Source organism: Periophthalmus magnuspinnatus, chromosome 24, assembly GCF_009829125.3.
Source record: "Periophthalmus magnuspinnatus isolate fPerMag1 chromosome 24, fPerMag1.2.pri, whole genome shotgun sequence".
NCBI classification, from domain to species: domain Eukaryota; kingdom Metazoa; phylum Chordata; class Actinopteri; order Gobiiformes; family Gobiidae; genus Periophthalmus; species Periophthalmus magnuspinnatus.
The window spans coordinates 14,172,072-14,198,183 of record NC_047149.1 but is presented as its reverse complement, the minus strand read 5'-3'; the positions used below and the strand labels follow the sequence as shown (position 1 = coordinate 14,198,183).

Genomic DNA, 26,112 nt, shown 5'->3' with positions numbered 1-26,112 from the left:
GCATTTGTAATTCCCAATAGATTGCCAGTGTTACATTATAAGCCTAATTACACCTTATAAAATAAATGGAGGGCTCTGTCTGACATTGTGTATGACTATGGGATAATATGCAGTAACGTTTTCTTATCTAAAAAAGGCTGCTATCAAACCTACTAAATCTAAATTGTCCTTCCACTATAGTTTTATTCAGCGATAAGGGAGATGAGAGGTTCAGTTCAGTGTCAATGACGTCTGATGACTGAATGAACGGAGAGGATTACTCATGCATGGCCCTGTGTCGGTGTCACTCTTACATAAGCTGAAGACCTCCTCTGCTTCCTCCCTCTCCGCTCCCCTGCACAGGACTGGAGTCAAACCACTGCCTTTGCACAACACCAAGATAGACATTGTAAAACAGGTGGGACAACAAGATGATTCAGGCGTGAGTAGAAGTAAAATATGGAAATTGATTTTCTCATAAAAAATAGTGTACGCTGATTTGCACTTGCATGTCTTTTGATAAACAATGGGTTTTGAAGTCTGCCTCCTTCGTACACTGCCCTACAATCAAATCAAATGCTGTGCTTTTCAAATGTCATTATTTAAATTCAGCCAGTTTAAAATAATTTGACATTTAGCGATCTGTTTCCAGTTGATGAAGGACCCCATAAAAATGCAATTACATTTTCCTCCTTGAGTCTAAACTGAATTTTAATCAAGTAAGAATATTTGACTTAATAATGATAATGTGTGGTGTGGAAAAAAAAGGATTTGGTGGAAAACTTTCTCACCAATGAAATCCTCAAGTATGTAATACTTAAAAGTATTATTACTAAAGTACAAGTATAACTGTATTCTTGACAAAATGTTAGCAAATAAAGGCTTGCTCATCACGCCCCACCAAACAGTTGCAAGTTCTGGCTAAAGTCCTAACTGTAGACTACGCATTTTCAAAACGATCAGATTCGGTGCATGTGGTGTAGAACTGTGAATAGACAGAATCAAGAGTAGAGTGTGAGCAGTGACCTGAGGGATTATAGCAGTGACTTGGTGAGTGACTCTCTTGCTGTTCCAGATGTTTATCAGGTCATAGGGCCTCAGCTACAACGCTCACAACTCACACTCCCTCACAGAGCACAGAACAGAAAGATTATCCGGCCCTCCCTCTGAGCTGACAACTACAACACAGATCTGACAGATTTCAAAATGGAACATATTTTAACCAAAAAGAGGTTTCAGATGTGTTTAAACTAAGATTATGGCCGTGTCTATGGTTATGGTTAGGGTAGATGGAAAAGATCAAATGTAATACAATACATTTCCTGGTATATCTTTTGGGATTATTTAGTTTTGTCTAATGTTTATGATACTTGACGTGGACAACAGTGTACTAAATTAGAAGAGGATTGAATGGTTCCATGCTTCAGATGACTCATGAGTGCCAAATGTGATGAGATTTGATGAAAAACTTTATGAAAAACATAGCAGAAGGTCCAGATTGTCACGTGTTATATATGAGTGATTCCGATATTTATGAGTTTAAACAAAACCATAATTAAACCATTTGGATATAGCTGCGCGTCCCTTGGCCAGCCGTGCGTACTGCGCGCTTGGATTTGGCACGAGCGCAGCAGTTGCAGTGTGAGACAAGATTTAAGTCATTACATATGCACACATATAGTTATTACAGTTGCCAAGCATTGGTTACCACAATAAAACAAAACCCCAAAGACAAGTAAAGTGAAGAACTATATTGATTTATAAGTTTTAAGAGTCTATTTCCCTATTGCGCATCGTTAAATCTTGGTTATGAATGAACAGAAGGCGCCCACTAAACCTGCGGATTTCATAAAACGGGCTTTTGGCCAGACCTGAGCCACATGTAAAGCTCATCAGATGTTGTTTTGGTCAACACATGTCTTTGTAGGTGAAGTAGAGTGAGTGGGACAGCAGAAAAAAGACAGATATGGAAAAGTTCTTACCGAGATACTGGCGGATGTCTAGCAGGATCTGAGGGGGTCCTCCGTTGAGCTGGTAGAGAAGCGATCCGAGGCAGAAGACGAACAGCGTGCCCATGCAGAAACCATATCCTCGCAGGGAGACCCGGAGCGACGCGGCGCCCGAGAGGAGCCCGCTGCTGTTACACTTTCTCCCGTTTCGCTCTCGGATGTGGTTCGGAGTCTGCCCGTTGTTGTGAAGACTATTGCCGCTGTAATTCTTCATCATCTCCACCTCACAAAGCTCCCCCAAAAGTCACCCATTCGCCTTTGAGAAGTAACGCCAGTCTTTTTAGGTTCATTTGAGGCATCCAAGCTCTCCTTCGCTCCCCCGCTATGGTGCTTTTTTACGCACAGTCCACGTTCACTTCTGCTTTCGTCTAGTGACTGCTCCTTCCGTCCGTCCTACCAGCGCAGTTAAAAGTCCATCCTTCTTCAGACTTTTGGGTGTCAGATTACCGCTAAACGTGGAAAACCGGAGGAAACTTCCACTTCTTCACTCAGGATTTGAAGAACCAAGTAATGCGTAAAACAGCGACACCGAGCGGCTGTGCGTATAAAGAGCGCGCGCAGTGAAATGAATCTGATATGTGACAGGCCACGGGGAACAGCGACTCAGGCTTAGTCAAGTGTTTGAAGGCGACTCAGAATTTCAATGTGGGACTCCCAGCGACGCATATATTGATTATACTGTGAAGAAGTTGGCATTTAATATAATCAACTTTAGCAGAGGCAGACAGAGCTCCAATACTTGACACTTTTTACTTGCTGTAAACTTTCTCTTTCCCCTAAGGCCAGCTGTAACACTAACAATCAATCACAGCTCAGGGCCCCTCCTCCTCACTCACCCAGGCGCATGTCTTGGACCAGGTGGACCTTTAAACAGCCTATCCAAACTCTTTACAAAACAACTTCCTTGTGAAAGTGAAAGAAAGGTCACAAGGGTCACAACTTTGGGATAAGATCAAAAGGATTAAGGTCTAAACAGAGGCAGGCAGAGTAGGCAAAATTTGTACTCGGTTCATTTAACTTTGAACAGGTTGAAATAAAAAGTAGTGACCCAAATAGTTACTCAAGAAAGAGTTAAAAAAAGGATTTGGAGGAACAACTACTGGAATATGTCTGAGTAAAAGGCTTTTCAAATATGATTAATGACTTATTGTGATCAAACAGACAACAAATTAAATATAAGCAGATTCTGGTATTTACAAAGGTTAGACACAGCACTTACAAAAAAGGCTTTTTTCACTATAGACTTACTCATGGGGTAACAATAACTAAAGTCTTTACTCAAGTAAGAATACAGTGTTGCTACTTCGCTCTCAAAATCACAATATTTCAAGTAACTGAGTAAATGTAACTCAGTGCTACCCACCTCTGTCTATAAAAATATATCACTTTCTTACCCAAAATGTTACCCAATGTCTCTCTCACTGAATATGAAACAACTACATTATAATGTGCTAATTAACTGGACTTTATTACCTGTATAGGGTGGCAGGTCCCAGCAGGAGAGGACTCATATTGAACACTCTAATTATGCTGTTATGGCACAGTATTCCTATTCCTCCTGTCATAACTGCAATTTAGGAACGCTTTACTTCACATTCTAGCCCCAAGGAGTGAAGAAAATCCACAAATCACAACAAGAGAGGTCATTCCATCTAAGAATTTGCAACAATGATTAAACATGCACTTGGCATTTGCAGTGCATGAGACTAAATACTGATACACTTGTTTGATATTCACTCCTGGCTTTATAGCTTTTTATTGAAACCATCTTGTCACCAAATAAACCACACACTTCTAACTCATATTTATATCACTCGTTAAATGTTTAGCTCCTAAGTTAAGGCACTAAAAGAAAACTCTCTGGCCTAAGAGACATTTATTACCTTTAAAATGCCACTAGTATATAGGCTGCAGGTAATTGGAGGTCGGCTGCAGCGTAGTTCTGAATTCACAATTTTGTCTCCTTCTTTGATACAGAAACAAACACTTTATGGCAAGAAACATTTTATTATATTTTAGAATGACAAATAGTTATGGACATGACATTTTTGTTGGTTTTCAATACACAAGCAAATCTGTATGGACAATCATTAGGTAGATGAAAAACCAAATAAAATAATCATTTGTACATATACTTTACAATACATAGTATAGAGTTCCTTACTGGCTAAAGCAATATGCATTATGCAGAAAGGTATTGCTATTCATATGGTACAGCTAATTACAGTCAATATGAAAAACAAAAAAAGCAAAAACACAAAATAAGTTATTTAAATATCAATTACATATACAGAATGTGCAACGAGCATTTCATATATGTAATTAAGACTGAACTAACTGAAATGGATAAACTTGTGAATGCTTACCAAATTCACTGTTGGGAAGGTAATACTAAAATACCCAGCATAACCCATTTGACATAACCTGATGATGACATAGGGCCAAATATAGCCAAATTCATGAAAAGAAAAACAGCTAGGATTACCTTCTAAAGTGCATTTACAGTGTCAGTATATCAGTTACTAAACACACATTTTGTAAAACCTGGCCCCTCAACCCTTTCTCTCATAGAGCACCATTTTGATTGAAGCGGAGATAAAGGCATCCAACGTCTATCTAAGTGCCCACTGCAAAACGTATTGAAATGTAGCAAAAACAACACTAACTTTTCATAGAGGAATATAAAGTACTGTGCAATATTTTAAAATGCAAAAGAAATCAAACCTAGACATTATAATTGTGTTTGTGGTAGCAATTTAGTCTCAAAATTGTATTAGAACACTCACATATCTTAAAATGCTAATCTAATTTTTTCCTTGACCCAAACTTTTCCAATCCTGACAAAAATGAAAATTAAAGTACTCAATAAATTCTTCTCTAAACCTTTGCACAGCACTATATTTCTGTTTTTTGAAGATAAGGAATGTTTGCAAACTCAATTTATAAAATGAACTTTTGAGTAATGACTATTGGTGTAATGACCCATCTTGTCTCCCTGATTAATTGGTGAGTGCATCAAATGTTGCAAGTCACCTGATATGGCACTGCTTCTATAATTCAAAAGTTCAATTTACTCAATTCAAAAAGTAATACAATAATATGTCAACAAATCTGTTAACGCATTCCTGTGCAGATGTCAGCTGTGCCTTAGGAAAATGCTCATAATATTCTGCCTAGCCAAATATTTTTCAGTATTGTGGTAATCTGATTAAAATAAGGCATTTACAGGGAATGTCTTGATAGTGTGAAAGCTTACTGTTTAAGATGTTCCATGTAGCCAAGTGAAAAAAGCTTGTATATATACGAGAATACAAAAGTGTAAGTTGTTTTAGCTTAAAAATGACTGGCATCAAAACAAGGCGGCAACATTAAAAGGCAAAAAGAAATCCAAAAACACGCATTTAAATTGTGTTATAATACAGAAGCATGATACAAGATAAGCCATATTTCCAATCTCCAAAAAGCAGTGATGTATTCTTCAATGGTGCGTTGATGAGAAGTCCAGATATTGAGAATCTATTAAGAAGCCCATTAAATCAAATTCCTTTGGCCAAGCTACATCCGTTAAGAGACTTAAAGATTATGGTGCCATGCCGCAAGCACTTATGAAATATGCAGGAAATAAAATGTCTCTCTGCATTACAAAAAACACTAGAAAAACAGTGTGCTTTCTTCCTCAAAGGCAGATCCAAGTCTAATCTATAAGACTTTCTTTAGTTGAAAAGGCATCTGTTATGTTGTCCGTAAACATTTTATAAGTGAAAGTTGCTCACTTGCCAGGGCAGTAATGGATGTCTCACTGTCCATGTTAAAATACTGACCTTTCGAGTCCATTACATGTTACTACACCACTTGTGGGACAGTCCCGAATGGTTAGGACCCCCCGTTTGGGCTGACCAGGCGCGACTCGTGCACCAGTCTACGGACATGTCTCTCGTCCCGGATGCCTGCCTCCCAAACGCTGTTCTCCGTCAGTGACGTGACCTGCTGCAGAGTGAGGATGCCCGCAGCAGCCAACGGGGCGGTGTACATGGGCAGGCCGATGGACACCAGCCAATCAGAGACAGAGCTGATGTGACCCACGGGAAAGAGCTTGCGAGATATCTCTGTCTGACCTCCAGATGGGATCTACGGGATAACAGTAACATTATGATATTATGATATTGTGAGTACTAATGAGACTTTGGGCTGTGTGAATGGATCTGTTGATAATAAGTTAAATCTGCATCAACAGCCTTTCTGACCACCACCAATCACTCACAGACACACATACACTGACAAGGCAGGTCAAGTGTGTTGGCCAAGGACAAAATGTTTTGTTTTACAGTTTCTTTTGTAGTGTGGGTTTGTTAGATCTTAAAATAATCAATTATGTGGAAATGCATGTTTATTAAAGTCTATCTGATATTAAATTGATATTAAACAATAATACTGTTTTATTTACATGTAGGTATCATTTGCTACAGATTGTAAACATATGAAATTATTTAGGAAGTTCTTAATCTCTTAAAAACAGTTGATTTCCAAGCAGTGATCCATGTTTGTGCAGTCTGTACAGTGTTGAGAGAAAGCAGTTAGCTTACAGCCATGCGGTGCTGTTTACGCAGCTCTCTGACCCGGAGCTGGTCCAGAGAGGAGGTCACGTCCTTCAGCGGCTGTTCCACCTCCTCCGAGTAACGCTGCACCAACAGCTGAGGAATGCCACAGCGCCCGTGCTAACAACAACAATAGAGAGGAAGACCAGGGGTTACAAGAACTTCTCACAGAAGCCTGTGATTATGCAACACTGCAACAGGTAAACACGCAATTCAGTGGCAATTATATTCATGACAAACTTTACTTTAAGTACAGCTTTGGCCTCTAATGTACACAGCAATCACAACAACCAAAAATAAATGTAATCCCTTTTTGCAACATTCTTCTTGTAGCAAGATTAGAACTGGCAAAGGCCATACTGGTTATGATTACACAATAATATAACCATTACACATCAGATATGATATCATTTTTAACACTTAATATTAGTAGACTAAACAAATGAGCCACAATTCCCTACACAATGCCCTGTTTGTGCTCTTTCTAATAAGACCTTCTAGGGCTTGACATCTCATCGCTGGGTGCCTGTTTGGGCCTTGTTTTGCTGCCAATGTTGGGGGATGCACAATTCTGATGGGGCCCACTCCAGGGTAAGAGTTACAACACAGTCTGAGATCCAGCCAATAAACTTAACAGACTCCACCACATCATAGAGCCAGCACACAGTTGTTCCCCACCACTCAGGCACTTTATTTATGCACACCCTCACACATTTATATTTATATACTCACTCTGATTGTACATGTGTCAGCACCGGCCATATATACACACTACTACGAAGGATCTAAATGCAACAAGTTCTCATTCCCGCTGACTAGGCTGTAAGACACATGAACTAATGCAGAGTTTATGTGTTTTCAGTGTCGCGCCAAGTAAACTTATAAAGCCATTACATTGACAGCCTCATGGGAATCATTTTAAGCCAGGGGAAAGTGAGCTCATATGTTTTTATGCTAGGTTATTCTCATCAAAGAAAGCTATGCTGATCGTTGTTTCAAAGGGCTAATGTAGAAGTTTATTCTGAAATTAGATGAAAATAAACCACATTTAATGAGTCTATTTTTTCAAAGTGTCCATTTTTATTGAATCTTCTTAATTTCGTGTTATAATATTTAACGAAACTAACCTAACCATGCCTATCTAAAAGATTGTCTCAAAGCAATTGAGTGAATTACTATCCATTATGGTTTTCAACTGATGTAAAATTAGGAAGGTTGCCATAGCAATCCAAAACATCTGTGTTTTTTCCTCAAAATGGCATCTAAAATACAAAAACGTATGTAACCTAAACCGTTATTAAAGATTTTATATAATGAATCTGCACACAACATCAGTTACTGTAATATCGCCAAATACTTACCTGCAGCTGTAACTTTGCTAAAAATGTCATGCATGTAATGTTTCTTCATATAGCATTACATACAGCATTTGTGTTGACCCACCTTATCTGAATAGGGCTCCTCTGTCAAATCAATGCCCTCCACCTCCAGCCGCTGCTCCAGGATGGTTAGCAGATCTGGACTCATCTTGGAATGGGACACTTTCCTGGCCACTGCCACCTTGCCCCCCAGGTCTGAAAACCATGGGGGTTGCACAGAATTACCCGATTCCTCCCCCACTGAGGAGGCAGACGAGGAGTAGCACGGGCTAGCCGGAGTGCTGTTTGACGGGGTCTTAGCTGGGAGCGGAGGAGGTGGGGGTCCCGGGCTGCTGTTGGTACTTCGAATCACTGGACTACTCGGGTGGGACCTGTTTAGTGAGTGGGTGGGGGATGGTGAGGAGGGGAGGGAGAGGGGAACGTGGCGGAGACCGTTGGCTAGGCGCTCCCGAGACTTCTTAGCCGGGACAGGTGGAGGTACGGGAGGCTTTTTGGGATGCGTTTTCGGAATGGGCTTTTCTCCGGTCGATTCGGGTGGGCTTGTGGGGGGGCTAGACAGGAGTTCAGGAACAGTTGGTGAATTTGGGGTGGAACAGGAGGGTCTAAGTGTCAGCTGAGAGGGCACTGGCGGTCTTGATTTCGGACTTAGCGGCGTTCCATTTTGCTTTTTGGGGCTGTTTAATCTAGCTTTCTCCAGTGTTGCTTTGAACTCTGCACTAGATTGCTCAAACCGGATATCCCCTAGTGAATGGGACCTCTTCCATGGGCCCTGGTGTTGAGAATGTCCATCCAAGTCTTCGCAACTGCGGCTAGACGGAATGGGGGAGCGTCTTTGGGATCTGCGCAGTCCGAGTAGGTTGAATCCCTTCAGAGAGTGCTTGGAAAAGAGGTTTTTAGGGAATTTTGTGCGTTGGTGGTTGCTGTTCTGTTGCAGAGCCTCAGTGGAGATGGTCATGGGAAGAGTGGGGTAGTCCGGAGACTGGAGACCCCCAGAGGAGCGACTAGAACGGGACGTTTTTCTGCTTTTACCTGAAAAAAATAGTAAAATAAAAGATGTTGAGATTAATAGTTTTAAGACTCAAGATACATTAACAAAAGAAAATATGAGTGTATATTGAGTATAAAATGTCATGGTAAAACATCAAATTAATATTCTCTCATGTCTCACGTTTACCTAGTTAATATTTCTCAAGGGCACACTATATATCAAACTGGTGTCATGGCAACATAAAATAAATAAATTATGAAAACAAAGACAAACACAAAAAACTTACCATAACTCCACAGTTTATACAGAATGGATGAGTGAAATGTGAAACTCATTTTAAACAGTGAGCGAAGGAAAAGGCGACTGAGAGATGGAGATGCGGTGAGATGCCAAAAGCTGTGTTAAGAAACGATTAGAACAAAGGAGGTTTACACATCTATTTGAGCAAGAATAGTAGAGATAAGCTGTACAGTAAGCCAATATATTTTATAAAGATGTCCTGAGAAGACTTTAAAGAGGAGCTGTAATATTGTAACTGAGAAGATTCAACAATAGGAAGGACACCTGTAAGTCTAAACATGTGGGTACCTTTTTTACCCGTTTCAGTTTATTCTTAGCTGCACTGGAAAATACCTTTGGAAAATTACCTGTAGTGTTTGGTTTGTATTAGTTCAATTAAAAAGGATTATCATAGGTTGTTTGGTTAAATACATGAAGTACAGTTAAACAATAGTAAAATAAGAGAAACAAGAGTTAAGAGTGGACTTATTTTATGTAAGTATACAGACATTTGAGGCCTATCCTTCAGTCTGTATATGTACATATGCACACAGCCCTGAAAGTACTCGAGAATGCAGAATGTAGATACTAATGTTATGTAGCTAATAGGTGATCAGTGTTTAGAGGCATGGGAAGAAGAGGAGGCGGAACATAAAAAAAAAATGAAACAGGATGTACCAGAAAGTCCTTTATTTAAAGGAGAGGATTTTTCTACAATTTTAATCTCTAAAGTGGCAGATTGCACGCTTACTGAACATCTGAACCAGAAGAACACACACACTGGTGCCAACACAGACAGATAGACAGGCTTATTGAGCTGTGATTCATACGCTTTTAAACTGTTTATTTATGTGAATACAGTCATTTGCGAGATAAGGGACATAAAACTCAAAAATAAAAACACATATTTCTAAAATAACAACTATAAAACTAAACTGTTTTCATTTATTTTAGGCACATATTGAATGAATGCTTGTGCAACACTGAAACGGCGACAGTGGAAGTGAATAGCAGTTGTGATCGTTCACATTAAACTCTCCACTATAACTACCACGGCAAAACACTTAACAGAAGTATTCTCTTAAACCGTATTCATCTTCCACATAACCGCCCTGTGCATTGGGCACCAGGGCAGCTGGGAAACTGAGTCCAGGGCTGGGCAGTGACCTTGCTCTCACCAGAACAGTTCTTTGCAAAGGTCTACCCCTGTTTGCACAGGCTCCCATCATTTTGAGTTGGGCAAGGTTCAGGGGTCTGGGGGCTGGCTGGCTCACACTTACAAGTGGACTTTGGCACTTGTGACACAGAATGCCTAAAGAATGAAAAGAAGTGAAGAAAGTGTGGAAAAACAAACAGTAAAAAAGTATAGGAAGCTCAGAAATGCTGAGTGTTTGAGCGGCGGGTCCGGAGAAGCAGTATGTTAGAAAGCAGAAGCATGGCGATGGGCTGGGATGAGGTCAGAGTCATTTGGGGAGCTAAAGCAGGCTACATGGCACTAGTCCAGGGTGTGGTAGCAGCTAGGCTAACTGCAGCTGTCATTACCATTCTCCAGGTTCTCATTGCTCTCGTAGCAGCCAGAGTCCCGAGGGGAGTCTCCCACCAGACTGCAGCCCTCCGACAGCAACTTCTCCTGGGAACCACACAGGCCCCCGCGCTCCGGGTCACTGCTGCCTGAAAGCACAAAATACACAACGCATTTTATTCCAGTTTATTTTTTTTACGCCTTCATAACCTGCTTTGACATCAGAGCAGGAGTTTCGGTTTCCACATGTGCGTGCTAAAATTCAAAGGTTCATGTGAGTACATTTTCAGAGAGTGAGAATGTCAGTATCAGCTCAGACATAAGTTACCTAGAATTCTATTGTTTATTCTTGGTAATCACACAAACAATATGACATGATATAAAGACTGACATAAGAAGATAATAGGCCTAAAGGTATTATTGGGAACAAATACCAACATACACATAACAGTGTTTGGGGGGAGTAACACAGGAACAAAAACATACTCTAACTGTATCTGTAGTATTTGGTCTGATGGTACACTCACTGTCGTATTCCTGCAGTAGCTCCACAGCCGTCAGCAGCACGGCTCTGTGCTGAGGGTCTCTGATGTTCAGCTCATCCAGGTCCTCTTCCTCCAACAGTTTAAATGTGTCCAGGTCTTCATAACCGTTAAACAGGAAAGTGGGCATGTGCTCCTATCAAACATAAAACACAAACAATACTAATTATTCATGTAGAAAAAAAACGTACAATGTATACATGAAACTTTGTTCTTTCTCTTACACAATCAACACAGTAATACAGCAATTTATTTACAGTGTAGTGAAGCAAGATACTTTTGATTTGGCAAAGATTTTATGTCAGATGCCCTTTCAGAATAATTTTTTTTATCAAGTTCTTGCAAGTGACAATAAGTTAACTGGCTGTTAGCTATCTCGCTACTTCTGTCGAGGTTATGTTTTTGCAGGTCATTATAGTTCAAAGCTGCAAAAGTAGCTAAAACTGTACTAATTTTCACATACACACTTTATATATTAAAGAAAATTATCAAAGCAATGCATTTCTTGAGTTAATTTTATGCAAAGGAAACAATAGCAGAATAAGTAGTAGGACAACTGAAGGATTACCTCTGTTGCTAAATAGCGGCACTAGCACAATAGTAACAATAGGGCCTACATACACTTGTCATCTGTAAGTTATTTCCTGTCCCCCGTTTTATTTTTAACTTACTGGTGAACCAAGATCTAAACAGTTACTTCAATTCCAACCAGCCATGTAATCATGTAAAGTAACAGTAAACATATGGGTAAAGCTCTAGACAGCATATTAAGTAAATGTTAGTAAGCGAAGAACCCAACGCTAAGCTAACTGTAACCAAAATGGTTCACGCCGCCAAAGTTAAGTGGGACAAGCAGCTTTGTAGGTGGAGACAAGTACATCAAAGTCACCCGGACACCACACCAAAGCCAGTCGCTAACCGCTACGCTATCGAGAAACAAGGCACAAGAAACGCCCTTTTGTAAAATCAGCTGACTTCATCGTCCAATGCTGGTGGCTAGGCTTGTTTGTGTGTTGTAGACTGTGTGTCACCAGTCAGACCATCAATTACAATGGGAGATGCACTGACGAGAACGCTGTGTGTTTTTTCTGCTATTTCGGCAGACTGACGGAGGACTAAACAAAAGGACCACCAACGAACTGCAGACGCTGTCATCTGGCTCTGCCCTCACCTCCTGCTCCGTTTGAGGTTATTTCACAAGACATACAGGGTCAGAATGGACAAAGCGGGAACTAAAAAGCTATTATAAATGCCTCTTATGGAAGACTTAAAAACAGAAACAAGAAAGCATGTGTTGACTTGTTCGATGGTGCAGGATAAATGAAGTACAGTTGTGTGATAGTTGTGAATTTTTATGAACTATTAAGCCGTATTGATTTTCCATACCTATCATTGCTGAGAAAGTTGTGATTAGCTGCACTATCTAAAGATCTCTGCTTGAAAAATATCAGTATGAAACTTGTAATAATAGTGCAGTAGTACATATTACCAACTTTTCCAAAATCCTGGTTTAAATCCTTCAATTCAGTTGGGTAATTTTTGGCAAAAAATCCCCAAATTTGTATCAAAATAAAAATACATTCAGTGTTTAATAAATAAAATGAATGAACTTAAATAAATTAGTTCACATGGCTGTTTTTATACAAGTGGCTAAAATACACAGTAAGAGGCAAAGATTTAATTATATATAAGGTTATAGGTCATATCATAAAGTACTCATGGAAAACACTGTCTCAACATGATACTACACTACTGTCCACTACAGTAACAGACTTGACAGTAGTGGACATCTATCATTTCTGTCCCTCAGTACCAATAATGGCCCAGCGTGTGCTCTTTAATCCACGTGTGCCTCATTCAGTCTGTCTGAGGAGAGCTGCTCCAGTCTGCAGTGTGGTAGGAGGAGACGGCGCTGAGCTCTAGTTATGTGTGGGTTCATAATTAAAGATAAGAGAGATTTGTCTGTGAAGAAAGTGGGTGTTAGTGTTTGTACACAAATGTCACTTCAAACGATTCACGTAGTATACCCCGTAATCACCATCACTTTACATAGTACATCACTGTCTGGAAGTGTACATCTATTCAAGTGACTAATGTTAACTGAGTACCTCCAGGCTTTTTCAATGTACAACCTTAGGCCCTTTGTTGTGATTGACAGCAGAATGAACAATACCCACCCAACTTTAAAAAAGACTTTTTGCAATGGTAGTATGTTGGCGCAGTACACATTATCTTTTACCTATCTTTTTATAAAGGTTTGGGATGGGCAAAAAGATCACACTGGTTTTGGTTCATATGACTGGAGTAGTTAGAAATGCTCACATAATTTTTTGATTATTTAAAGTTATTGCATCGGCCAATGCATGTGATAACACTGAAAATAATTATTTAGTATTCAAACACATTATACACATAAAGCTGGATACACATTAGCTTAACAGTGTAAAACTAACTAGAGGCTAAGATGGGTCTTGCTTTTACCTGCAATGTAAACAAAAATTAAAGAGAAACTAAGGTAGACCCTTAATAACATGAAATAAGAAAAACAATGAACAAAATGTTATGTTGTGGTTTGGCACCTTGAGGTTGATCCTCTCCAGCAGCTCCTCCACAGAGGTGGGTTTGGGAGTGCGGCCCTTCCTCCTCCTCCTCACTGGGCGCTTGGGCTTCTCCTCTTCCTCACTTAGGACGTCCACGTAGATGAACTTGAAGGTGCCAACTTTATTATTGAGGAGCCCCATCCACGTTCCCATGGGTGGCTTACTAATAATGTCGATCACGTCACCGCGCTACAGGACAGAAGCAAAATTAATTAAATATTTTGTGTGAGCGTAGTGTATTCTGAGTGACAACAACCTACAGTAAAAACAAAACAGTTAAACCACCTTTCTATATAAAAAACTTTGCCTAAGGAAAATAAGGCAAATGAAATATTTGTTTACCAATACAGTTTTTCAGTTTTCTTGGTTTGATATTTTATGTTTAGGATCCTCACTACAAAAAACATTTGTATTTTAACTATACAGCATTTTTCGACAATTATTAATTCAAAGGATTAATAGAGCCCATTTCAAGACACCCAAATTGCTTTACATTACATTATTCATTCACTCCACACTCAGTAATGGTAAGTTCCTGTGGTGCTACAGCAGCCCTGACATAGACGGACAAAAGTAATGCCCAGTCTCTCCTCCACCAACACTTAAGTACACTCCACATTCAAATTAGGCAAGACTTTGCCACAAGACGCAATAACAGATTCCACTGGAGCCACCGCTGCTCCAAATTATCAGAGCAATACTCTAGATCCGGATACAACTATTAGCGGTGCAAGCTCTTTCTTGAAACTACAAATCCACACATAAATCTTGTACCTTGAGTTTGAGTGAGTCGGTATCATAGGGGCTGGGGGTGAAGTCGGTGTGGACCCGTGCTCTCCCACAGAAGGGCCCTCTGTACGGCGGCTCTTCATCATCACCGTCTTCAGACTTCACACTCTCTCTGTTACTGGCTGACGAGTCTGTGGTGCTCACTGTCTGACCACCTGTACAAACAAACATACATTTATACAGTCATTTGTGTGTTTACAATAGGTGAAATCTGTTCTAAGATTTTACCACCCAAGAGTCCGACCTGCTCTAGTCACGGATAATTAAAAAATTATACTAAACAAAAACAAAAAATGGCTTATTAATTGTGAACTATGAGGCTTGAACTTGCAACCTTTTTAACGAATGCCTTGGTAACCACTTCACACAGTACAACTCAAGCAGTAAACTAGTGTAATTTCTTCTCAATGACTCATTTTATTTACTCTTTGCTCTATTTAAGGTAATGTATTTCAACTTCAAACTAATATTTCTCAGACCCTTTGCACCAGATTGTTGCTTGTTTACTAGGCGTGAACACTGTTGGAATCATCTTAAGTAATGCACACTTCCTATGCTAATGACTCCCTCATGTGTCTGCTATCATGTTTTCCAGTCCTGGTGACTTTAGCATGCTTTACATTTGCCAGCTCTTTAATTCACGTGCACTTACATTACAGATGGTGTTTCATCCACCACACGTAATAGAAACAGCAGGTTTGGCACATCAGAAATAGTAATTAGATGAGATGAGCCGAAAACTCAAACTACAGTGCATCTGGCTGTCATTAAATAGTTCGATACTTAACCTTAGTATTACAAGATGAGGTAATGCTAAACATGAAGGGGGCTAAAAGGAGGCTGTGAACGCCCTCTAGTGTCAAGTCAATGAAAACACACAATTGTTGAAATACAAGTTTTGATATTAATGCTACGGTATAGTCTGGAAGGTCTGTTTTGTTTTTGTGTTTAGTTCCACAATAAAAGTTAGACCTTCTTGAATAAATAAAAAAATAACATGGAATATTTGATTTTATAACCATATCAGAACTATCTTTATGTTACAAGAGACAAAACTTGTTTTTTGCTGAACTGACTTGCACAAGAATTTCAAAATATGTACTGTAGATTACAGAGTACTTTTTTCACCAAACTTAAATAGTTTCCTAGATAGAACCTGACAAATTACAGAAACACCTTTTATATGTACCTTTTATATTTTTTCCAATATTTTTTGGGGTTCTCTGATAGTGGCCATTTTGACAAGTGAACCATTCACACTACACACATAAGAGTAGCTGCTCCGTATATTAGTCTTACTCATTGAACTCTGTCCGCTGAGTGAACTTCGCAGACTCTCCACTGATCCTCCTGCTTTGAGCTTGGGCTTCTCGAGAGAATCTGTATCAGGTTGAGGAGACTGAGGGGAGCCAGGAGCACCATCCGGACTGGACTATGGAGGCAAAGTCCAAACGGATAATTAAAACACAAGGGAAGGAAAAGAGCAAAGTTCTGCAGTTCAAAAGAAAATGTGAAAATCCATACGGCTTAATGACTATAAAAATGTTCCTTTTGGTGCAATGATAAAACGATGGAGAGAAATGGTATAGTAAACTTCATCATTTTTGACTCTGTATTTTAACTGAAAAAAATAATGATTTCTACTAAAACAAATCTATTTTTGCTAAGCTATTAAGTTACTGTGATCACAATACTATGCATCATATAAGTATAAAATCACTCGTGAGTGAGTGAGAAGTGATAAAGATGTATAGCACCAGAGGGCGCTGTTGCCTTTTAAATAACCAGTTTATGTTACACTATGCAGTCACAGATGTTGACTTACAGTTAATCTTACTCAATCAATTTATTATTTAATTACATAGCCAAATTACAGGTACAGTTATAGACAGGTAAACGAACTTAAGCAAAACTACACGTGATTCTTTACAAAGTGTCCCAGGTTTTAATCAGCAGGCCTGGGGGAGACTTGCATCAGCGTATGACCTCAGTATGAAGCAGACCCCACCCTCCACTGTGGGCCCAGAGCTGAGTCCAACAGAGAAATCAAATATTAAGAGAAAGTGTGTGTTTATCCTGTAACTAACACAAACACTCCCACCCACTCACAGGCACTGGACACTGCTAAACAGTCCTTTGTGGTGGAAATGGTGTAAGCTTCTAATAAAACAAGCCAACTTTTTATACGGACTTAAATCTGTCATTTATTTGAACAACTTAAGTTATACCAATCAGGCATCATATTGTGACCACCTGGCTAACTACAGCAGAAATGAAGTCATGTTTAACCCGCACTACACCTCTGGGGACAAAATTCTCACTTGTAGACTAAAACTATACATTACAACTAACAAGTGTTAATTACTGTAGCTTTGATGAGTTTATTTGCACCAGATATTGTGTGAAAGATGCAGCTCTCTTATATTCCAGAAATGAATATACAATTTTTTTATGATACTTTTTTGGTTTACTGAATTTACCAAAGTTGTAATCACAATTAGAGTGCAGTAATTTCATAGTTGTAGTATTTTTGACAGTGTATTTACCTGCTCAGACAAAGAACTGCTATACTTCTTGGACATCCGTTTCCTCATGGTCTCTTTAACCGATTTGACCTTCTTCCCCAGTGAAATGCGAGACGTGGTGGGGGACTTGACCACTTCCCTATAAATGGCCTCCTGGTCTTTATTCTGCGGGTCGAGACATTTCGGTGAAGTTAACAGGGGACATGCTGGATTCTTATCTTGTTAAAATGGTCAAAAGCTGGACTCACGTTGCCATCGGGGGCGGCGTTGTTGACCACATGGAGCGAGCGGTTGGACAGGTCAAACCCTCCGAAGCTGCATGTTCTCTGCGGGTGAGGAGCGCAGACACAATAGAAAACATCTGTCAATAGCTGTAAGGTCACGTTAGCATAACTCCCCCCATTCACAGCCGCTAAAGTTCAGCGCACAATGATCCATGCTTGACAAGACACAACAGCACTTATTATACACAACACCGATGTAATGTACAGATATATATGGTGGATAGGAAGGTGAGTGGACGGGGGACAACTAGGAACAATTGGTGGATGCAATGCAACATGGGCTACTGAAAAAGTCTTGCAAAATACTCCAAATTATAGTTTGTAACACACTTTTTACATATAGTTATTGTACTTTTGTAGTTTGTAGTGGGCTAAAAATTGACAAAAGGTAATATTTTTTCCATTAATTTGATACAAATATTGAGATGATGTTTTAACGATGCATCAAGAATGTATTTAAGTGTGCCTCTTGTTTGAGGTTCAAGTAATGCACAAAATGTAAATGGACCCTAAAACTGACCTCAAAAGAAGAGAAATATAACTTTATACCCTCGTTCGGGAGATTACCTTTCTGTCTCTTTCGGGGGTTTTAGGTAATAATATTAATTAGAGATGATATACTCGCCATTTTATTGCAATATTATCCATTTTATATACACTCCCACCTACATTATATAGTATTAAAAACAAGTAATGTTATATATTGTATGGACATTATTCAGCCTGGTCCGGAATGGCCAAATAATGAGACATAAACATAAGGACATAAGGATGTACTGTAGTCACAAAGCGGTACTTAATGAAGCACAGGAGTTGGACCAGCGGAAAGCCACATAGACAGTTGACACTGACATGCCTGTAAACGTGGCCAAAAGCATTTATATATAAATATATATACACATATATAGACTGCAACGTCGGAGCGAGAACTGGCCTAGAGTCAGGACTGGACAGCTATGCACCATCAGCCATTATCTCCAAGTGGAAAGCATTGCACACAAAGGCAGCGTCGTTTATACAGTAAAAGATGTCCACAGCTGCTCCCCACATGTCGGCTTCCCAGGACGAAACATGTTTTAAAATCAAATAGGTGATTCTGAAAATTCAATGGTATGGACATGCAAAAATGTTTTTCAAAATAGTGCTTTTAAGCCAAATCATAGAGGCACGGGCCCAAAAACAGAACAAAAAGTGAGAACAGAAAAAGTGGCTCGGAGGTTCTTTTGGATGCCACTCCAATGACGGCACTATTACACGATGGGGCTCAGGTGCACTCAGAGCTGCAGGATAGCTCCCTCACTACTACACTTCTCTGTATGTACAACACAATACAGCCAAAGTATCCCTCTGCCCTAAATGTAAAGAAGAAGAGGAAGGCTACACATGTGGATGTGAAAGAATAAGCTTGTTGTCAAAAGCGAGCAGAGTGGAGTGTGCTTATACTCTTAGGGGAAGTGACATTTATTAAAGCCGTAAAATCTATTCCACTACTTGCGAAATTGCACCCCAGTAGGTCTCAAGCATTTAATGATTCTTTTTATATTTAGTCTAAGTAGAAAAGTTTGAAAGCTTAATTCACTTAAAGGTCAAACAAGATGACATTCTCCTGAGAGTGTTTAAATTTTTAGAACATTAACGACTTCACAGCAGTCCTGTGTACATGTTTCTTAAAGTTTATGATCAAATGTATATTATTATGCACGTGTATGTCCTTATCTAATCAGCTGAGCTATCCTGCAGCTTTGAAGCACTCGGAGCCCCTCCCACACGAGGCGGTCGACTTGAGCTCGTTTGCCTGGACTCACAGACTTTTGTTGGATGCGTAAGAGCACGCGCTTGGTGCAGCGGTCCACACTGGCCGCCCACTTCCTGTCGGCCTCGCGGTCCTCATCCAGCAGACAGCGGCGTTCAGCGCGGCTCAGCGTCACGGGCCGAACCAGCTGAGCCCAGTTCAGATGGCCGTACAGGCTCCGCTCCACCACATAGGTGATGTTGAGCTCACTGACCGCTGTCCGGCCACGGAGCCTGCGAGAGGGGAATGCCCAGCTCCCCGTTCCACAGCCAAAGCCTTTGGACTTGGTGACCTCGCAGCGGGCAGGGGAGGAGGGGGTCACAGGGAGTGGGGGGGCTGGGTTCTTGTTGCGAGAGCGCTGGTAAAGAAGGTGCTTAGTAGAATATGCGTAGTTGGGGTCTGGTTTGCGGTGCGTCCAGCTGCCATGTTTGGGTTGATGCTTTGGGCTGCTCTGGGGGCTGCTCTCCAGGGAGATGAGGAGACGGGATTGGGGGTGGGGTTTGGGGCGGGGCTTGGTCAGGCCGTAGTAGGCATACAGGGCTTCGTTGGTACTTACCCCATGGGAGATGGAGCTGAGAGCCTTCCTCATCTCTCCATCCGTGGTGGAGCGAGACAGTTTCCCCTCGTCGTCCAGGCCACAGCCATCCAGCTCGGAGAAAGACGAGCCGCTGCCTCCCACACCCGAGATGGAGCCTAGGCCCCCAGAGCCCAAAGGGGTCCTCCGAGGGGGCCGGATGAGCCCGTGGGTGCTGGAAGACTTACTGAAGGTCTTAACAAGCCTGTGCCCTGACCAGGTGTCCAGGCTGCTGGATGAAGGGGAGGTGGTCAAACTGTCTGAGTCCCCATCCAGGGACAGCTGGTCCTGCAGAAGTGAGGGCAGAGAGGCGTCCTGGGAGGGAGGGGGCTTCTTTAAGACCCCAGTGTATAGGGCTGTGTTGTCCTCACATGTGGGTGTCGACTCTAGATTCAGGAAATCTGCAAAACAACACAAAGAATAGATGCAAGAATGTAACCACTACTGTTATTCAGCATATTATTAACAAACATTGTTTTATAGATGCACCAACCTTCAGATCCATGTTTCTTTCCATCTTCGACTTTGATGAGTTTTTTCCTGACTCGGCGTGTGGAGTTTACGAGCTTGTGAAGCCGTTTGAACTTCACCGAGTCTTCTGACTGCTCATCATCTGACTGCTCTCGAGACTGATGAGGAGACAGGAGACAGAGTGTGAAAAAACCCATTTACAAGGGCGACAAATGTATCAAAGAAAAACACACTGTAATGCAGACAAGTTAGTGAGGTGAGAAGTGGTGATGGTAGGAACTGTGAATGCAAAACCAGGCAAAAACAACAACTGAACACGTCTGCTTCTTTCTTAATTCTGGGTTGAAATTGTTAAACAAGTCAAGTGGAAAATACACGGAATAAATCACGTTTCCAGCAGAACCCGCATCCCCAAACAGGCAAGCCCATTTTTCAGACAATCATATCACACATCCAGCAGAGAGTCCCAGAGTACAGCAGACGAGCAGCACATGTGGCTTCACTGGGGCCTATGACAAAGCTGGTCTGGAACACACCACTGTCATTATCATGCAGTCTAAATAACTTCATTTGTTTCTCCCAGGTTTCCACGGTAACAGGGCTTCCTCGGTCACACATTGGCAGCCATGTGTTGTTGAGGTCGATGGGGTATATTTTTCCAGTTAATATGTAGCTTTCTTGTCCAGGTCAAGAGCAAAATGCAGTTTAAGTTGAAATAAATCCGCAGAGCTGGCACTAGCGCTGCTGACATATAGTGATGTGATGTTAACTGTGGCTGGGTTGTAATACAAATACATGTTGACTCGCAAAGGCACTCAGCCACTTTATAACTCAGGCTTAACTTTGCCAATTGGTACTTATCTCAGATGAGGGAAGAAAAACATTAATCAAATCAACATAGCATGGGCTCATGATAGGGGCTTGTTTTTGAAAAGTGCGTGATGATCTTTTTTTTCCACTTTTTCCATTGACAAAGCATGACCCTGTATTGAGTTCATTGTAAACACAAAGAGAACTATTTGAAACGGAGCAAAAATTACATGTTTTAGGATTTATTTTTTTTTAGAAAACTACCAAACATGCCACAGTGCTGTTCAATTTTGGCAAAAATCACAGTACAATTGTTTTAAATTATGAGCTGAATAACTATTTTTATACTGTAAAAAAAGAACCTATAGACAAACATATGCAGAACAAGTGCATGTATCATTCTTAACAAAGTGTAATAAAAATATACAAATAACTAAAGCATCTGTAAATGAATACAGTTATAGCTGAAATCACAATTTCTTATGAAAAGTTTTTTTTAAAGTTACCACATTGTCAACTCAAAGCACCCCCTACACACCGATTTGGTAAATGCACACATACAAGTTTGTGTAAAATATACAGAATGTTACAATGCCCATTAAATATATGTCATTCACGAGAAAGGTCCTATCCAAGTTTCATATTATATACACCATTCATGCCTTTTATGAAACTTGCAGTAGCTTGAGTAGCCATCGGCACCAGAGCGGTTTAATTGCAGACGGGAGGGATAGAACCATATGCTTGCAAATGTAAATTAATCAGGCTCTAAAGTTAGAATTGCTTAGAACACAGACATTTATAAGGCACTTTGTTTTGTTTTGACTGCAGCTCCTCCTCCTGAGAGACAGACAGAAGTAATGTGTGGGAAGGCAAAGTGACAGTGATATACAAGCTGTGACTAGGGCCAGAGACAAGCATCCATGCAAATGTCCACATTACTGCATAGTGTCAAAAACAAGTGGAGAGTGCTATCAATCAAACATAGCTAAAACAAAGACATAATAGTACAACTTCATAATAACTGCACCTTAATTAGCCTTAATAAACCAAAAACAGCCTTAATTCATAATGAATAAATTGGTTATTAAGCATGATTAAAGCTGAGTAACTACTTAAATAGGGGCTTCACTAGGTTGCTACTAAGCCTGAGTCAATCTTAATCTTAAACTATTTGTTCATTCTGAATTAAGTATTCGTTCATAGTTAATTAAGGATAATTTAAGTGTAGTTGTTACAAAGTGTTACCCAAACAACTGACTATAACAACCAACTTATTTGCAATGACATAAACAATCAAAACTATACTGAAGAAATGCTACTTACATTTCAGATTAAACGTTACTACACCATCGAAACGACCGCCCATAAAAACATCCATAACAATCCACTGACAACGTATCCATGCACTCCCCGAAATCTTATGCGCGCCCTTGTCCAGATGCGAGATGCCTGCAGCCTGTTGTGTGCATTCAGTTCTGAGGAATGAGAGACAGTGGAGGTGCCATGCCACTGTGGGCCAGCAGAGAAAAGGCGTGCTGTGCCTGGAGAACAATCACCGCGTTTGAGCTCCATGACCCCAGTGTGACCCCCACAACGCTAATGTCCCACAGAGGAATGCACCCAGAGCGAGCGCCAGGCCTGTACTCTATATGCTACTTATAGGATACATACAATGACTTGGATAAATTCTACTCAAACAAGGGCAGACAGTATGTGACACCATTAGGCATATTTTTAGGAGCTAGGGGATGTCCTCGGGCAAAGGATGAAGTCTTTTTTTCCCCTTTCTTTCTTTCTTTTACATGTGTTGCAGTCTCCAAGGGCCAAACTATGTGTTACCAACAACAATGCCGCTACAGTGAAGTTAAGTTGTCTGTACGAAGGAGCCTCGAGTGATGGATCTTTGAATGCTAACAACAGGAAATGTGAGGCTAGAAGCGAAATGAGGGGTAAGCAGCGAAGGGTTAACGGATGAATCGGAATCACAATCCCACATTATAATACAAAGTGAAAAGACTGAAGTTGAAATTAAGTTCTGCATAAGATAATTCATGAAATTTCCATATCAAAGGAAATGGCTAATTACACGGAAAGATTGATAGTTTTAAAACCTCTGACTATGTAAAACTGGCTGATAAAGTAGACCTATGTTATATTGTGAAACATATTCTTTTATTTAATTGTTATTCTTTCTATTAAAACTAAATCTAAGTCACTTGTTGAATCTTAAATTGGCAGCATTCATGAAAATAACTTTATGTTTGCATCATACTTGGAATGTGTGTGTTTGGACAAAGCCACTTCCTGTAATGAAAAAGTGGGTCAGTCTATTGGATAGTGTTATTTTAGCAAACGATTCCCACATGATGCCATACAGTGGAGTATTAGGTTAATGAATGAAAAATGTCTGAAACTCCAATCTGCATCAGGAGTGACCTATATTAAGTATGGGAAAGTTTGGTACAACAGCAAACAACTACAACAGAGAAGAAAAAAATATATATTAAAAAACAAGTCAGGTCTCCAAATTTAAGCCCTGAATTCAGCATTTAAAGAACAAAGACAAAGTTGAAGACCTGTCTGAAAAAAGCGAATTTAAACTGAGCATGAACAAAGACTTAATCCATAATGAACAAATAGTTTATGAAGAATGATAATACCACATTTTGTTGTTGCGTACAGTTGTCTCGATGTGAATATAGCGATTGTAAAAAAGAAAAATAATCATATTCCTTCCCTCATTGGCGTACAAAAAGTGTAAGCTACAGCCCATTACAGATTGTCATATAATCTTTGGTGTAAGACTCGCACATCCATCCACACGTCACACTGAAGCGTCCCTCCTTGTACATTGCGGGTGAGAGTGGTTGGTGACATACATGAGGTAGCAGCACAGCGCGGGACGGCCATACTTACATCACAGGTGGAGGACTGGTTAAGAGCAGGTGCTGTAGATCCCTCAGTCCCCTCGGCAGTGTCATGGCTGCCGGACTGTTTGTTGCGCTCATACTCCTTCAGCTACAGGAGAAGAAGAGTTTAGAGAGGTAGAGGAAGAGGGCGGGACCACCACTCTCACCAAAGCAGAGTCAAATCATGTGTTTATGGACTGAAAAGGCACACGGTCATGTAGGCTCTGAAACTGGAGATGTGGTGGTGCTATGTATGTAAATGTGCTCACAACATTTGATGAGAGTCATTTTGTGTGAGTGATTGGTAGAAATGCGGCTTATGCAATTTATGGTTAGATTATATGCGAAGATCAATTTGCAAAATGGCATGGCACATTGAGTTAGAGGCTACTTCAGTTTTACATACAATTATAAAAAATGGAAAGCCAAATTTACAAATCTTTAAGTCTGTATTTACTGTTTCATTTTGGGGAATTGTATTATTTTTGTAAAGTACACTTATTTCTACAAGTTAAACTACATGGAGGAAATAATTTGTGTGAATATTACAGATAGGACATAATAGAATCTGCAACTTTGAAATGACCTATTTGTGGGTTTCAAGTGATAATTGTTACCATGGCAAGTAAATATTTAAAATTCTCTTGAATCGTCAAAAGTCCTAAAAATTGTGTCCAGAAAAAAAAACAACAAATGTGACTGAAACCAATAAATTACAGTAATATCTTGCAAAATAAAATTTATTCATTTGAATACTTTCAAGACCTAGGTAATACTTTGATAACCAGCAGACACACACCCATTGTAAATGTGAAACCCAAATAGTGACAGAACACACAAAACTATCCACAAGAGCTGATCTTTGATTGTCTCAGTGTGATTGGTTTGACAATGTGTCAGTCAAAATCAAGACCACGGATTTCAGCCAGTATGAGACTGAAAAATAGATCAGCATTGTGGAGAGCAACACCAACGCTGTGAACACCCAGGATAAAGATATGATTACTCACAAAAAGCCAAAAGAAAGAAACATCTCCATTCATTCTACATCAAATGAATGACAGACAGAAAATAAAAAAGTGTACAAAAGCCAAATAAGATCCATCGTCACTGTACAGAAAAGAACAGCTACGCCCAGGAACACATGTGTCTCACCACATGGAGGTTTTTCTGACAAATCAAAGACAAATGACTTGAAGCAACACACCCACACACACAGGCTTTCAAATCCCAAATCCCCTAAACCTACAAGCACTATTCAAAAGCACTATTCAGCTCAACATTTCTGCATTTAAAAGACAATGCCGGTTAAACAGAATGGCTTTTGGAGTTAGTATGAGTCAGTCGTTTTAGTAAGCAGAAGGTAATGGGAAATATAGTGATTGAGCTAGAGGTAAGATAGAGCAATACTATGACAAAAGTACCAAGCATGTGATACAGGAAGGAAGGAAAAGGGAGGGAGCCATGACGGCTGTTCCTACCCGAGCCAGCGCTTCTTCTACGGTAATCATCTTCTCTTTCACCATCATCATGAGCTGGATGCGCTCCTCATCGCTCATGGTGATCTCGCTCGCCACGTAACCAATGTCCTCTCCTACGTGGTAACAAAAGGACAAAGGTCAGCTGCAAAACTAAATGTGCAGTGTAAAGTTTGAGAGATGTCCAAGAACCTTTAGATGCCTGACGGACGACAGGTTTGTGCTGGGACTTGCGAAAGTTCTGCCAAAATGATTTGTTTTTCTTCTTGTTGTCCCATTTACCTGTGAGAAACAAATAGTCAGAGGTATGAGTATATACGGTCAGTAATATTACAGAACAAAAAGACATGATACGATTATTATAATTAGTATGAATAGGATTGTCACCATGGTTACTATATCAACTTATCATTCAATACATGACAGATGGAACAATTATTTTTGGGGGTCAACATTTATCATGGATGCTTTTTCTTTGTAATACTGGGGAACTTTTTGTTATTTTTCTGTACCATGATAAGAATTGAGCTGTAGAGGGTTGAATAACTAATTTCTATGCCTCATTAAGTATTTCATTTGTTTAT

The 26,112-nt window shown here is 40.1% G+C and overlaps 2 protein-coding genes across 5 annotated transcripts in view; both read right to left on the bottom strand.

The window, feature by feature from the left end:
- The window catches only part of usta (uronyl 2-sulfotransferase a), a 50,531-nt gene extending 48,077 nt beyond the window's left edge, over window positions 1–2,454 (bottom strand). Inside the window, exon 1 of the mRNA XM_033991124.2 lies at window positions 1,962–2,454. Within this exon, the coding sequence (XP_033847015.1) occupies window positions 1,962–2,205 (244 nt within the window). The 5' untranslated portion in view covers window positions 2,206–2,454. The remainder of the gene's footprint in view (window positions 1–1,961) is intronic.
- Window positions 2,455–3,975: 1,521 nt separating this feature from the next.
- The window catches only part of sash1a (SAM and SH3 domain containing 1a), a 200,299-nt gene continuing 178,162 nt past the window's right edge, over window positions 3,976–26,112 (bottom strand). For 2 of the 4 annotated variants that reach the window (XM_033991113.2, XM_033991115.2), the window contains exons 6-20: window positions 25,721–25,810; window positions 25,532–25,644; window positions 24,058–24,159; window positions 20,351–20,486; window positions 19,840–20,258; window positions 17,456–17,533; window positions 17,229–17,372; window positions 15,982–16,114; window positions 14,668–14,837; window positions 13,873–14,082; window positions 11,279–11,429; window positions 10,772–10,900; window positions 8,027–8,991; window positions 6,572–6,703; window positions 3,976–6,116 (exon numbers count right to left, since the gene is read on the bottom strand). In XM_033991113.2, the coding sequence (XP_033847004.1) occupies window positions 5,862–6,116; window positions 6,572–6,703; window positions 8,027–8,991; window positions 10,772–10,900; window positions 11,279–11,429; window positions 13,873–14,082; window positions 14,668–14,837; window positions 15,982–16,114; window positions 17,229–17,372; window positions 17,456–17,533; window positions 19,840–20,258; window positions 20,351–20,486; window positions 24,058–24,159; window positions 25,532–25,644; window positions 25,721–25,810 (3,227 nt within the window). In that variant the 3' untranslated portion in view covers window positions 3,976–5,861. The remainder of the gene's footprint in view (window positions 6,117–6,571; window positions 6,704–8,026; window positions 8,992–10,771; window positions 10,901–11,278; window positions 11,430–13,872; window positions 14,083–14,667; window positions 14,838–15,981; window positions 16,115–17,228; window positions 17,373–17,455; window positions 17,534–19,839; window positions 20,259–20,350; window positions 20,487–24,057; window positions 24,160–25,531; window positions 25,645–25,720; window positions 25,811–26,112) is intronic. The other 2 variants (XM_033991114.2, XM_055232351.1) reach the window with 1 other exon arrangement.